Source organism: Monodon monoceros, unplaced genomic scaffold (genome assembly GCF_005190385.1).
Source record: "Monodon monoceros isolate NGI ecotype Baffin Bay Population unplaced genomic scaffold, NGI_Narwhal_1 Super_Scaffold_18, whole genome shotgun sequence".
Taxonomy (NCBI): Eukaryota; Metazoa; Chordata; class Mammalia; order Artiodactyla; family Monodontidae; genus Monodon; species Monodon monoceros.
This window is the reverse complement of record NW_021703774.1, coordinates 44418979-44434695: the sequence shown is the minus strand read 5'-3', so window position 1 is coordinate 44434695 and position 15717 is coordinate 44418979. Positions and strand designations below refer to the sequence as shown.

Genomic DNA, 15717 nt, shown 5'->3' with positions numbered 1-15717 from the left:
ACTAAACAGAACCCTCTGCAGCAAAGAATGAGGCATGCCCCTTTATATCAATTGGGAAGGAATTATAAAACATATGTTTTGTACATTTCTTGAAATGTTTATTCTGATATATCTTGTTATTTGTGGGATACTTATTCCTCTCTTTGAAATTCTGTGGAGAATTCCTAGAGAAAGCATTCTTGGGGCAGACACTTCTAGATTGCCCTCATTTTAATCCCATTTTTCTAAATAGAGTCAAAAGAGGAGTACCAAATACTTTAAACTCATATTCTCGAAATTGGTTGTTGGAGGTTTGGAGATGTTTAATCATATTCTGCCTCCCTTGTGGGTTGTTAACAAATTTAAAATAGACACAGAGAGTCAGGTGAGTATCATGGGTCAGTATCTATCTTATTAATAAGTCTCATAATTCCCAAGTGCAGAGGTTCTAGTAAACTAAGTTTGGAATATATTTGCAATACTTAAAACATGAAAAGGATCTGTAGCCAGCATATATAAGGAAGTGCTATTAATGCTAACCAATAAAAACCATCAATTAAAGTTATGAGTCTATATCCTTGAAATTCTCTTACATGTGTGCAATAAAGTTCACTGAAGCATACATACTATGCTCAGTAGCAAAAAAAATTTTTTAAACCTGGAAGCAGTTTAAGTGCCTAGCGCTAGAGGAATGAATAAATAAAATCCTTTATAGTCCCACAGTACATCATGCAGCAGTTAAAAGAAATGACCCAGGCGCATATATATATATATATATCTCCACAATTATAGATCTCAAATCATATTATTAAATGAATAGAGGAATAAGCAGAATGATAAAAATTGTATGACACCATACAAATTAAAAAAACCATACACTGTTTTTAGATGGACATTCAACAAATATTTATTAAACACCAGTTATACATACACGTGTGCGTGCACACATTACTATAGTACGTTTTTGTATGATATATTTATAAATGGCATGTATTTATATCTGTTTTATACGTAAACATTCATATATAAGATGTATAGTTTATTTGGTATATTATGAATATGATACAATTATTAAAGTATCAAAATGATCATACCAAACCCATGATCATTGTTGTACCTGGGGATGGGGGAAGGGGAATGGGACTGGGATGGTGGTTTCATTTCTTCAGGGAGAGAGTGGCAGCTAGAAGCAATGTTACAAAATATTACTAGTTCTTATGCCTGTGATTGAAATGCAGTGCTTGTTACATTCATTATACTTTTCTGTATCTTTTAAATTTCTCAAAATTCAGAGAAGTCTATGAAAAGAGGAATATGTGTATGACAAAATGTCAGGTGGAAAACAAGCAGATTACACAGTGGTCACTGGCGTTGCTCACACCTTCCACTGCATCCACATATGTACAGTTTGGTGGAAGAAAACCTTTAGGAGGAACTAATACACGGGCACCAAGGCATGCTCTAAGTCACCTGAAGTTCTTCTCGGTTTTTGTTGTTGTTGTTGTTGTTTTGATTGATTGATTGATTGATTGATGGCTGCATTGGGTCTTTGTTGCTGGCTTTATCTAGTTGCGGCGAGCAGGGGCTACTCTTCCTTGCGGCGCATGGGCTTCTCATTGCGGTGGCTTCTCTTGTTGTGAAGCACAGGCTCTAGGTGTGCAGGCTTCAGTAGTCGTGGCACACAGGCTTCCGTAGTTGTGGCTCATGGGCTCTAGAGCGCAGGCTCAGTAGTTGTGGCACCTGGGCTTAGTTGATCCGCAGCACGTGGGATCTTCCTGGACCAGGGCTCGAACCCGTGTCCCCTGCATTGGCAGGCGGATTCTTAACCACTGCACTACCAAGGAAGCCCAGTGCTCCTGTTTTAATTTCATTTGAAACCGCTCCCAGATGGAGTTGACCTCTATTCATTGCTGTTCTTATTGGCCAGTTGATCAAATGTGTGACAAGCCTTAATTTAATCAGAGCTTCATAACTTATTAGCCTAAACAGTCCCCGCAAATTCAGTTAGTTCTGTTTGCCCAGCTTCTCTTATGTCCTCTGGGCCTCCCCCAGTTGTTATCCTCCCAAAGTGTTAATTCCCAGGAAATGTATTAGATTCATCAGGCCAATAGAAACCTCAGGATCCATCATGAAATCCCACGGACCCTGCTTTTCTTCCTCTTTTTAGGGTGCAGCTTGCCCACCTTAGCCATGTCCTGGAAGAGGAAGGAAGCCAAACGGACATGTTCTCCCCAACCATGGGCCCAGGACACCCACTCCTCACTGCTCTCTGGGCCTTTTCTCCCTCATATCTAGCTAGTTCACTCTTCTGTGCCGGCCAAATGCATGTGCTTCCTATTCTGAAAGCAAAGAAGAAGGAAAGGGAAGGTGAGCGCTGTGGTCCAGCAAACAGTGTTGCTCCTCTGTGTAGTCAAGAGGGAAAGGAACCAACTTGTCACATTCTCCCCTGTCTGGTAGGCTAGCCCATGGAGCATTAAGACAGGCAAACCCAGCATTCTCTACTCTCTCCACCTGTGACTGGGTGAGTCAGTCACCATCCTTAAGGCCTTAGGGGGGTGGGAGGAGAGGGGATAAGGAGAGCCTGCTGGGTTCTCTAATCCAGCAAGAACGCTGATTCTCATGACTGACTGTTCTCAGTTAAAAACTATAAGGAAAGGAGGTGTGTTCTTAGTCTCCCCAAACCTCCAGCCATGTTCAAAATAAATTCTAGGGTATAAGCAATTATTTCAGAACAAAGAGCTCTAAAGAGTTTGTCTGGAAGGCACATCTTTGTCAAGAGGCATATAGATTGAAATCCCAGGCCTGCTAAAGCCATTGTCCTGAAGTAAGTGAGTCTTAGAGGAGACCCATGAAGCTTCATGTCCTAGAGGAAGTGAATCCTAGGGGAGACCCATGAGGCTCCAATCCACCAAGTGGGTTCTGCTGGCTTAGGGGTGGTATTTAAATCTTAACTCTTATACCTGAGAATAGACTAATTTAAGACATCTCTTTGAATTAAGTCCATCAAATGACCTGGAAATCTTCTGCAAAGAATTACACAAAATTTTATGGTGTATCTCTTTATCATTATAAGGAATCAGGTATAACAGGGAAATTTTTTATAAGATAATATCAAGTAAAATAAATAAAATAAAATTTAAAAATTTGTCTATCATAGGATTGAAACTATATAAAAATGACATACATATGGACAGAGATTTAAATGAAACTTGAAAACTTTCTAATTTATTAGCAAGACGGGGTTGTAAGAAAATTTTTAAATTTAATTTTGATTTTGATCGATGGTTTTTTGGTTTATAAGAACAATTTTATAAAACAACCTTTTGGAGAAGAACCCTGGCCCCATCTTGAGAGAAATGTCTCTCAAGGTGGAATTTATCTCTGCTGTGTGAGCTCTTAGGAAGAGGGCCGGAACCCGTGACAGAGTTAGCCTCTGAACCTACAGATGGTAATTGTATTTTCTGTGACAAAAGTGGACAGAATACAGCCCATGGGCCAAATCTAGCCTGCCAGACAAGAATAGTTTTTATGTGTTTAAATGGTTGGGGGAAACAAAAGGCCGAATAATATTTTCTAACATGTGAAAAATCATGTGAAATTCCAACTTAAGGGTCCACAAATAAAGTTTTGTTGGAACACAGCCATACTCGTTCTTTTACTTTTCTCTGTGGCTGCCTTCATGCTTATAGCTAGAGCTGAGTTGCAACAGAGACCCTTTAGAATGCAAAGCCTAAATTATTTACTCTTCGGTCCTTCACGGAGGAAGTCGCCAACCCTGCTCTAGGACATCAGTTCAGTATGGCCCAGAGACATGGGCATCCTGCATTCTGTATCCCTGCTTTTTTTTTTTTTCTTTTCTTTTTTTGGCCTTGCCATGCGGTGGCTTGTGAGATCTTAGTTCCCCGACCAGGGATCGAACCTGTGCCCTCTACATTGGAAGCACAGAGTCTTAACCACTGGACCGCCAAGGAAGTCCCATCCCTGCTTTTCCCTGTCCTCACTCCTGCTCGCCTCCTCGTGGGGAAAGGAGCATCATCGAAGTCATCTGAGTGCCAACATCAGGCAAAGCAGGACCTTGAGAAATAGGCCGCTTGAAGCTTCTAAAATATCCTTTTTAGAAGGACAGAATCAGTAGAATGAGGATTTGGGTATAATAAACACTTCATGGGAGTTTTAAAGCTGTTTAGTCAATACATTCTCTCTTGGAAATGAAAAGGCCAGTATACTAGGGTTCTTGTCACTGTGGTTGTTATCGTGGTGATCATTCCTCTACATGGTCAACAGAACAGTCAGAGGCTGTCATACCCCTACTGGTCATTACGAACGATTCCTTTTTCCAACTGAAATGATAATGCACGAGTCTAATTAGAATAAAGCTCATTAGAAACAGGCTTGGCCACTAATGCCTTGATTGATTTTTCTAATGAAATAAGCCAGGGGAGGAGACTTGAACAGCACCGCTAATTATTTTTGCTTTTCTTCGGCATTGCCTCAAAACTTGTTATAAATTGTTGTTGTGCTGTAACGAAAATGCTGCTGAAACACTCCCTGACTGAAGAGGCTCTGACACTTGCAGCCCCGAGGAAGCAGTGGAGGGCGCCTGACTCCTGGCCCACAGCCCTACAGAAGGAGGATTAAACAGCAGCCCCTGGGGGGTGTCCTTCATTTCACTTTTCCACCCTCTTCCCGCCTCTTCTTCATCATCTTTGTTCTGGATTCTGGCTGGTGGTTCACAGATGCTCAAGCTGTGGAATGCAGCTCTCGTGCCCCTGTATTCCTGGTTCGACAGAGTTTAAATGTTCAGGCTCCCATAGAAACTTAGATCCGAGGTTGCCGCTGGATGGTGATACATGGAGGAAAAGTTTTGGGGAAAAAGATGTTAGGTGGGCAGAGAAGCAAGACGGCCCATTAAGTGTCTGTACCAAATACTGTTGGGATAATTGTGTTTCATTAATCAAGATGTTCTTTGGTGCCCAGAAAGCCAGACTGCCCCACAGTGCAGGGTAGAAGGCTACCAAGGAGGCTTGACTAAGTCAAGAAACAGACTCACTAAGCCCACAGTTAGGAAGAGAGAGGAGGAAGATGAATCATGTAAAGGAAGCAGACAGGTGGTAGGAGAATTCAAATAATGCACAGGTCAGAAACCTATGGAGCTTCCCAGTCATCCAGAGAGGCTCAGGAGAGGAGGGGGAAGTCTTCATTTGTCAGTTAGCCCGCTGTATGATGGGTATAACAGTGCACGCTTCCAGGCAGAAATAAGCCTTATTAAAAGCACACTTCTATGAGCCACACAGGGATTCCATTGAGTGTCAAAAAGACAAAGAGGAGAGAGCAGTTCTCATGGGTTCCCTTACCCTGCTCCTCTCCACCCGGGTGCCCCTTCCCAATAAAGTCTTTTGCTTTATCAGCAAAAAAAAAAAAAAAAAAAAAAAAGACAAAGGGGAATAAGAGACATGTTCTGTTCTGCCCCCTATAGTAATGGAAGCAAACATTTTGGCTAAAATTACTTTTAATACGTGGTGGGATGGAAGGATGACTGAGAGGGGAAGAGACCAATTCTCCCTAGAGCTTTCACTTGAAATTATGATGTTGAACAAGATCATAAGACTAAGTAGCCACTAAGAGAAGTCTGGGGAGGAGGGAGTATGAGAGAAGAAAGCAATATATGTGGAAATGCAGGATGTACAAGAAGGATCTGCCAGTTTCGGACACAGTGGATGACCGATCCTGTTGTTTTGTTCGTCTTTTATATGTTTTAACCATTTTTTCTTTGGGATATTAGATGGTTTTTTTCCATGCCTAATAAAAATGCTGCAATGAAAATATTTGTACACTTCTAAGAATTTTATAAAGATATAGTTTACATGCCATAAAATTTACTTATTTTATACGTACAATTCAATGATCAATGATTTTTAGTAAACTTACCAAACTGCATGACCATCACCACATTCCAGTTTTAGAACATTTTCATCACATCAGTAAGATCCCTCCTGTCAGCATACAGCCAATCCCCTCTCCCATCTCCAGCCCCAGGGAATAAATGCATATATTTTTAAAAACATATATTTGGGAGTTTATCATTAATATTGATGTCTATGATTGCTATAATAAGGGTATGAACATTCTTATGACTCATAATACATATTACCAAATTACTTTCCAAAGCAGCCATACCACTTTACAAGGCTGCCAGCAGTGTATGAGAGCTGCATTTCATTGTACACTCCCAAGAATTGGGTATCGCTATTTTTAAATAATATCTAATTGTCTTCATTTGGATTTTTTTATTACTGAAGCAGACCATTTTTCTATTTGTGTGTTTGCTGACTTTATTTGTTCTAAATGAATTTCCACTCTGTGCCCTTCCCTCTTGTTGAAATCCTCTTACATTAACTTTTTTTATTGATATGAGCTTCTCATGTAACCTGTCACTTACACATTGTATGCTGCAGGTATTTTTCCCATTGAGGTTTGCCTTTTTATTTTGTTTTATTCTTTTTCTTTTGGTATGCAAAGTTTCATTTTTACATGATGAAATATGTTCATCTTTTTATTTTCTACGTGATCTTTTTTATGCCTTTGAGGCTAAGAGTTATTTCCTTCTCCAGAGCTTTGACAGAAGCTCAGTTTTATGTTCTGTTTTGTATTATTATTAAGATTTAGCACATCATTTCTCTTGGAATCTGTCATTTCTGGTGACCTTCTTTGTCAAATGCTTAATTCTTACATATCTTAGGCCATATTACCAGGATATCTTATTCTGTACTGGTGATGTTTTTGACGGCTTCACTTTAAAAAGAACATGAGAAAAGTGACACACATGCAAGGGAGTAAGACCTAGGTGGAAACCTCGTTATTCACAGGTAATGGACCGAAGGATGCTATCAGTCTGGGAAGACCTAGCCTGTGGTTACAAAGGCCCTGACCGTGCCATTCTGTGGGAGTTACAGAGAGGCAGGGTTTGGGCTCAGCTGTGAACAATTTCATGAGTAGCTGGAAAAGTATCTGACATGTTCCAGTCGTAAAGAGAAGGCTCCCTGCCTATAATATTGTCAGTGGAGGTCTGTTCTACATTAGATGCAAGGTAGGGGAGGAAGACCTCTGGGTCCCCTTCCAACTCCAAAATCTCAGAACTCTCTAGATACTGTTCCTCCTTTCGTTTATTCAGCAAATATTTATTGATCATCTAATATGTCGCCAGCACTAGTCTAAGTCCTAGGGATGCAGCAGTGCAGAAAACACTTTCAGCCCACTGGATGCATCTATTCAAGGGGGAAGACAGCCAATAAAGGAATAAAGCAATACGTTAATGATGTCAGGTAATGATAAGTAATATAAATAAAAATGAAACAGAGTAAGAAGTGCTATTGTATATAAGGAGCTCAGGGAAGACAGTGAGGTGACATTTGAGCAGAGGTCTAGAAAATGTGAAGTGATGGATGGGATGAGGGCTGTGGGCAGGAGGAGCCAGGCTGGAAGTTGCAGGAAGGACAGGCATCCAGGCCCTGAGGTGCCAGCTTGTTTGAGGGCCTGGATGTAAATGAGTAATCCAGCGGTGGCCCAATTTCTCACATAGTCAGTTAATTAACAGTTGGATCTGTTGACCTCATTTTTCAATATCATCATAAGAGCTATAATTTATTAAGTACCATGTGCCAAGCTTTACCAAACACCTATGTGTATTACTCCTAAGTCTCCCAACAGCACTGCACGTTAGGTCTTACTGTCCCCATTTTACAGATGGGGAAACTGGAGCTCACTGCTTCCTCTCTGGAACTTTCATCTTGTTCTAGTCTACTCCATTGGGGAAATACTCAGTTCACAGCTGACTATTACATGCTTGAGGTGTATGTTTTAGGCCAAATGCACACACATCTACAGAGAAGTACTAGAGACTCCTGTGATAAACTCACCCCTGAAACTGGACAGCCAGCCCTAGACTATTTGCCTGCGTAAACTTGAGGAGAAGAAGTACTGTAGGCACTTTGGAGGAATAATTCCTTTATTTGAAGTCACTCTTTGATCTGTTCCTCTTTAAACTAGCAGAATTAGGACAATGTCCTTTCCTTTGCTACACCTTAATATTGCTAATTCTATGCCTAGACATTTCAACAAACAAAAAAATCCTCACCCTAGAACCTCAGAAATGTATGAGTTGACATAAACTTCCAGTTTCCAAGAAAATAATGCAGACAGTTGAAGAGGGCATGGAAACTCTACAGAGTAGGGCTGTGGTCAGGGAAACTGGTAGGCAAAAAGCTCCTTGAGATTTTTTGAGTCTACACCAAAACGCCTCTGTGGTTCTTCATACGACCCTTCCTTGTCAGCGTCCTTGTGCGTTTCCGTTCTTCCCACATGTGGGGTCTCGTGGGGACCTGGCTGTCTGTAGCTTTCAGTGTGTCCTTTGCACAAGGGTGGAATTGTGTCTAACAGTCCCTAATGCTGGCTGCACACAGTGTCTTTACAAAGACTTCCATTTTGTAGTCCCTTCAAGGGGAAAGGGCATGCTTTTGGCTAAGAGAATTGCTGTGTAGCTCCCAAACCCAGCTCACTCCCACTTCCTGCCGTCTGACAGCTGCAGGTTTTAAGGTTCTCTTTTTAGCATCGTTCTTTAAAAATTTCAATGAGACGTGAAGTCCTATTATAGAAACAATCTCCCTATCTGGCCCAGTAGAGCCTGTGTGCAGGTGGGGCCCTTGTGATGCTGAGATGGGGCTGCTTCGGTACGTTTTCTTGGGTTCCCCTTAAAATGACACTGGCCATATGGGAGCTCTTACTCTCCTTGTTTTTGATTTCCAAGTTTTCTGTTTGTAAAATAATTGCTTCTCAGAGCTGCTGACAGGTGATAATAACAAAAATAAAACTGATTTGAATTCAGTTATCCACTCACTACAGTCATAACAAAAGAGGCAAGGATTAGCCCTGTGTTCTGGGCTTCTCTGAGGCTTGCCCACAAGTAACAGGACACAGGACTCCTACCTATTTTGCAGGGTTGGTGTGAGTAACCAATGAAATAGTGTCTGCAAAGCAGCTGATGCAATTTTCCTTCTCCTTCTCATAGTAATTCTAATAATTTCAGAGGAGCAAATGCTTGAGAAATGAAAGTTGCAGTTTGGGTTGACGCAGGGGGTTTACAAGAGATTTGTCCCTCAAAAGAGGGCACTTCCTTTTTTTTTTTATTGAATGATAGATTCTTTAAATTCTATAGTGCTTTACAATTTTCAAAAGTTTCACACACATGATTTCATATAATCCCATAATAACCCTGTTTTCCCTACCCCTCAAAAGAGGGCACTTCCTTATGGTAACAGTAAACTTGGAGGGTCTGTTTAACCCTATAACTCATTTACAGAGTTGGAGACACCGCTGTATCAGCGAGTGCACCAGTTCATGTGTGTGTCTTTCTGTCTGTCACTGCATCCAAGTTCTTCCTTGTGGATAAGATGCCCTCTGAGCCCCAGCATTGGCCACCTAGGCCTTTGCTTTGATTGAGGCTTCTTAAGAAGGGAAGGGATTGAGGGGTCTGCCATAGAAGCTTTATTTGAGCACATGGGGTTCTGGCCCGTCTGGGATGCAAGGCCGAGGTGGAAGGAAGGGCTCCCTGACACCTGCCAGAGTACACCTGGCAGAGAACGGCAGTTCTCACCCACCCAACCGCCGTAAGGAAGGCGGTCCCTATCCTCCTGCCAGGGCCTGGACAAACAGAGGCTTTAACAGCAGTAGGAGTAATAATAGCAGCAGCTAATATTTATTGACCACCTGCTAGAAACGGTATTTTTCCCATGTAATCCTGATCACAACCCTATGAAACAGAGACCATGATTATCCCCAGGAAACCAAAGCCCGAAGATTTGCCCAGTGTCTCACAACAGTGTGTGTGTCCACATATACACTGGAGAAGTCCTCTCCTTTCCTAACGTAAACTCCATGAGCCCACCTTTCCCCTCCAGCCAGACGCTCAGAGGCCACTCGCAGGTCTACTGCCTGAGCCCCATGAGTTGAGGATACGTGGAGAGCATCGTCTGATATATTTCTGATAGGTTTGGATGTGTCCTGTTGCCCACAGTGGAGAATAAACTCCCAACGGTCAGGGTCCACGAGGGTCTCCTTTCTAGCTCTCCATCATGCGGCTCAAGGAGTGTCTCCTGGGTGGTCTGGGCCAAGGCAACAGCTGGCATCTGCTTGGACACTGTCACCAGGGACACACTTCTCTTGTCAGGAAGATTGCTCACCCAGCTTCCCTGCCCAGGAGACTTTTTTTCGCAGCAAGTAAAACAAGCCTGGAGATGACACCAGGCTCAAAAACTCTGCAAGGAGCAGGGGTGAGAGTTGGCAAGGTGATAGCAGAAGAAACCAAAATCTGCTAATTGGTGAATCATTCAAAGAGAACACGCAGTCTGGGGCCGGTTAGCACGGGAACGGGCCACCCTCGTGCTTTTGCAGGCCCCGAAGACTTCTTGGTGTGGCAGCACTTTTTTATTTGTCAGACACACGTGTACACATGTGTACACACATACAGGTATAAAATTATGTGCCAGGCCCGATTTAATCACTTTACTACTATTGACTCAATCTTCAGCAACCGCGTGAAGTTGGTACTGTTGTTATCTTCGTTTTACAGATGGGGAAAGTGAGACACAGAGAGGTAACTTGATCAAAATCCCAGAGCTAGTGAGTCACAGAGCCAGGATGACTGCCCAGCCAGGTGGTACTGTCATGCATTAGAATGATGCTGAAATATTAGGAGAATGTGAGCTACTTCCAATATACAGATAACTGTGACAAAGAAACATGTCATACGTTTGAGAAATAGCTGTATGCGAAATTATTATTTTCTTTATGTTTTAGATACTTTTAGTAACAAGTCCCAGTTATAAAGAAAATTTTATTTTTAAAGGAACTTTCCCCCCAGAATTGAAACATGTAGTGTGTATTTAAAAAGAAAGAAGTCGGGGCTTCCCTGGTGGCGCAGTGGTTGAGAGTCCGCCTGCCGATGCAGGGGACATGGGTTCGTGCCCCGGTCCAGGAAGATCCCACATGCCGTGGAGCGGCTGGGCCTGTGAGCCATGGCCGCTGAGCCTGCGCGTCCGGAGCCTGTGCTCTGCGGCGGGAGAGGCCACAACAGTGAGAGGCCCACGTACCGCAAAAAAAAAAAAAAAAAAAAAAATCACGAGAAAAAAAAAAGAAAGAAAGAAGTCAGTCCCCTCCCCTTCCACTGCTGCTGAGCTAGCTGTTTTTGCTCCTGCCCATAGCCATCCATGGTCAAGCCTACTCTCCACATGTTTCTCCCGCCCTTGTCTAGGTCGTGGGGAGGCTTAGATGCCAAGCGCTTTAGACAGTCAGGACATGGCTCTGACTTCTGTTGGAAAGAAGACGTGGACTTTGATCACTCATGCAAAACCCTAAGGTATTAACATGGGATGTTTGCAGAGACCAACTCCAGCTACCACCTATGCTGTCTAGTCAGAAAGTTAAAGATATGTGCATGGCATGCCAAAGATTGGATGTCGGGTAAAAGCTTTATGACTTCGGAAAACTTCTGGGCCTCTCTGGGCTTTGTTTTTCTCATCTGAGGAATGGGAGACACAACAGTACATAAGACATAGGGCTGTGGTGGCAGAATCAGCAATACTTGAAAAGTGCTAAGCACAGTACCCAACATGGAGAGAGCATTCGGCAAACTTGAGCATCGTGGGATGTTACCTGTTCACACTTGTGTGATCCAGGAGTAGAGGGCTCAGTCCAGTTGAGCCAGTATGATTGTCACTCCAGGAAATTTGAAACAACAAACAGACACAGAGACTGGAAGTCACTGGAACTAGAGCACATTAATAGCCACTCTCAGGAGGTAAGGTCCATGTTGTTCCCACATCTGTCCTTTCCAACCTTGGTTACTGAACCTTCACTTCTTTGGGATACCTTTGTATCTTTCCAATGCATTCCTCTTTTTTTTTTTCTTTAAAAAAAAAAAGAAAGTGGTCAAAGGAGATAAATAGTATGAATACATGACTTTACACAAAGCCTTTATCTGTGACACAGGCAGGACAGGGACTTGTTTCCGTGCTCTCTGTGAGAGACTACAGACCAAGGAGCCATGTGCTTTGACCAAGACAGCCCGGTGATGTCAGACATGGAGCTTAAATCCCAGGCCTAACTGTGCCTTCATAGAGTATATAACCTGCTGGAGAGAGGATGAAATATGTTCAAAAGTAACGGCTGGATATAGTTCTTAAGCCCTCAAGTAACCTGTTTTGTTAGGGGATGGATGCATTAAAAGCATTTTTGCCTTCCTTGTGCATCCCACACATACCAAACATAGTCCTAGATATGTTATACATATTCAGTGAATCTTTGTTTTTTAATCCCTGTTTTAACTTAGAATGGATTAAGGGACTTCCCTGGTGGTCCAGTGGTTAAGACTCTGCACTTCCACTGCAGGGGGCATGGGTTTGATCCCTGGTCGGAGAACTAAGATCCCCCATGCCACACAGTGTGGCCAAAAAAAAAAAAAAAAAAACCACCAACACATTAGGGTGGATTAAAACTAAGACATCCTTAGATTATGCCATCCTCCTCTGTAAAAGTGTAATAAGTTCTGGGCTTGGAGATTTAGCTGTGGAGTGTGAACAGCCCGAGCAGAAAGGGACTCCGTTCACTGTTCATTTTGGTTTCTCCTGTTCATGACAAATTGGTCTCCAGAATGGATAATCCATTTGGTAATGACTTGGTGAAAGGCTGAGTCTTTCCTGTGCCTAGTATAAGTTCTTACCAATACAAAATAAGGGCTTATTGGGGGCTTGGTAAAACTTCCATGCTATGAGGTATATACAGTTTATAAATCAGCCAACACGTATTTATGACTTAACCTACCTGGTGCTCAGTAGTCAATGACGGAGCCTGGCTCCTGTTGCAGGGAGACATATACTGAGAGACAACCGATTGCAAGTAACTATCTCAAGCCTTGCTTTGGATTCTCAGTCACATCTTATTCTTTTCTTTTCCTCTCAAGGGTCGAGATTACTGTTCGGAAGAAGAAGATATCACATAGCACCAATTCTACCACTCAAACTGGGAGCTACTACTGTGTAAATAGGTTACACCCCACGTTGAAATCTTTGCAAAGGTCGGTTCTCTTCAGCGAACAGCACTATAGCAAAAGAAGATCGTTCCATATCGTATGCCCCATTAAATTACAATGTTTCTTAATGAACTTGCAAAGGAATATTGCTAAAAACAAACAAACAAAAAAACTGTTATCGAACTTTCTTTGTTGCTGCTAGTTAAAACTTGTTGCAACTTTCCACTTCTCTCAGTGTCCAGGTCTGCAGCAAAATTCTGCAATTTCACCTTAAAGATACTGTTGGTTTTACAGATGCTCTCCAACCTATTTTCTATAAGATAAGGTAGTGGTGAACTCAGATATCCAACTTCTGTCCTAGACCGGTTCCGCTTCTAAGACAAGCGCCTCCTTCCCTCTCTCCTCCTTCCCTGCCTTCCCCTGAGCAGTCCAAAGCCTTGCTTCTCACTGGCAGTGTCGCGCTTTGGAGAGGGGACGGTTGCTATGGCAAAAGCCTTGTTTCTCTGTGAAGAAGAAGTAGAGACGCTGTTGTCGATTAAAAGCATGTTGTGACATGACTCCTGGAGGTGACATAGGAGCGAACGGCAGGTGGTTTCATTTCCTGGGTCTCTTAATCAAAGATCAAGCTTGCAGCGTCAGTTTTGCTCCGATGCCCACGGAAGTGTGATCACAATCATTTTGAATCCCTCTTGCCTACTTTTTTTTCTAAGAAAATAAACATTTTACTGTTTTTATGTTTCCTTGTCTTCTCCCATTCATCCAGCTTAGTGTTTTATGATGACCCTGGGTGCGGAAGACGAGCCCTCCTTAGCAATGACTCCTCAGTGGCTCCCTACCATCCCATTTATAACCCACCAAGCATTCGCAGTGCTGACAGTGGTCAGAGGAGGTGAGGGAACGTCCCACGGCTTTTTAGGAGGGCCTGAAACCACCCTGTTAGCTTTCATCCTGTTAGCAAATAAACCACCCTACTTCCCTTCAAAATGGCACGTGGGCCTTGCCACTTCCTTTCTCTTACTTGCAGCACTGGATGGTGTGGTGAAAAGCGTTTGCCGACTAGAAAACATAGTACATGGACACTGGTGATGATATTTGGAGATGCGAAAGCCAAAGCCCCGGGCAGTAGTGGGGAACATGAACTGTGGGTTTGGTAGAGTTTATTTTTCCATATTCTATGAAGAGAATGGTCTCTTCTCAAAGACAGAAATAATATTTTTAACAAATGTTGTCACAAGTAAAATAGCAATCAAAAGGAGAAAATAACTTTTGTATATTTTTAACATGTTCGATAGCTTTGACGAGGGTTCTCTTTGTTACTTTCAGGGGAGGGCACCCTATTCAGTGCCACGCCAGCCGTCCAGGTGTGGGTTTGGCCCACAAAAAGAAACACAGCAAAAGCACTGTGTGTCTCTCTGTTTGCAGGGTTGTGAACGCAAAAGGCCTCAGCATCAGCCACACTGCCACCCTCCGAGGGTGGGTAGTTAATACGCTCTGGGTAGTTGAGAGATCACCTGCCACAGAATAGAATAAGAAGCTTAGTGTGTTCTTGCTGTGAAGATGAGCCTTGACCTGCAAATCCATCCACAGAGCTGGTGGCACCACTAACGTGTTCAGGGGGAGATTCCTTATCTCCTTTTAGACCCGGCACACACCAAAAGTGAGGGGAGGGAAACTCAGTCAGGCACCAGAGAAAATGGACTCAAATGTTAGCAACAAAAGCCCTTCCTTCTTCCAGCCAGCAGCGGCAGCGATTTGGGGGAGCAGCTGTGGTTGTTACATAAATAGAGACGCAGCCAAAACTTCAGGCTTTTTATCCAGCTTCGAGCAGGAAAAACGCAGGGAGGGTTCGAGTCGCCTAGGGTTTTATGTCCCCTCCCTTTCTATGGTTTTTGGCCAAGTGACTAAAATAGTTTTCCCCAACTGTAAACGAACTGCTAAGCCCCACCTTAAACTTGTGCGCCAGTGACTTGTTCACTGTTCCGAGGGTGACCTTTTCCCGAGATTCCTTGTTCTTATCCGGCAAGAATGAAGCAAACACTAAACGTCTTCCATTTCGCTCCTCTATTTGGTGTCTCAGTGTCTTCCCAGAAAATCACCACCTTCCACGTGGAGATGAAACAGGCTCACATCATTTTTCTTACGGTCACGTTTAACATTTTGACATGATACACGTGTACACAGAACCACGTGTCTCTGGGGAATCTGATTTTTGAGGGTTTCGTGAAACCTGAAGTGTTGTGCCCGTGAGCCAGTGGCTTTTCACCTGGAGTTCTGTCTCCCGGGTTTAACACGGGGTACCTCTTTGATGGGCAAAAGTGATGTCATCTGCAGACACATTCGGTACATCTAGAAACAGATCTGAGAAATGGGGTGACGGAGCCAGTTGGCGTGAAATACTTGACTATGTTAGCAACGCTCAAAACTGTCTGTTTTCCATTTGTTGGTTTTAATCATAAAATTGTCAAGGGATCTGTGTTTGTACTTTATTTTTTTATGCCTTCTGAAAAGGTCTCATGCACAAACATTTGCCTTTTTTTTCCCCTGTGTTTCTGAACATTAAGCCCATTGTCTTAGACGCAGTGAAAGAATATTCCAGAAGCTGGTGCTTCTGCTGGCTGTCATCTCTGAGGACTCAGGGAGATGAAGGAAGGAGGGAG

At 43.0% G+C, this 15717-nt stretch overlaps 1 protein-coding gene across 4 annotated transcripts in view; it reads left to right on the top strand.

Annotated features, from left to right (window-relative positions):
* Window positions 1-13796, top strand: part of CUNH1orf21 (chromosome unknown C1orf21 homolog) — a 227089-nt gene extending 213293 nt beyond the window's left edge. For all 4 annotated transcript variants that reach the window (XM_029227464.1, XM_029227466.1, XM_029227468.1 and 1 more), the window contains one exon: window positions 12992-13796. In XM_029227464.1, the coding sequence (XP_029083297.1) occupies window positions 12992-13030 (39 nt within the window). In that variant the 3' untranslated portion in view covers window positions 13031-13796. The remainder of the gene's footprint in view (window positions 1-12991) is intronic.
* Window positions 13797-15717: the final 1921 nt, after the last annotated feature.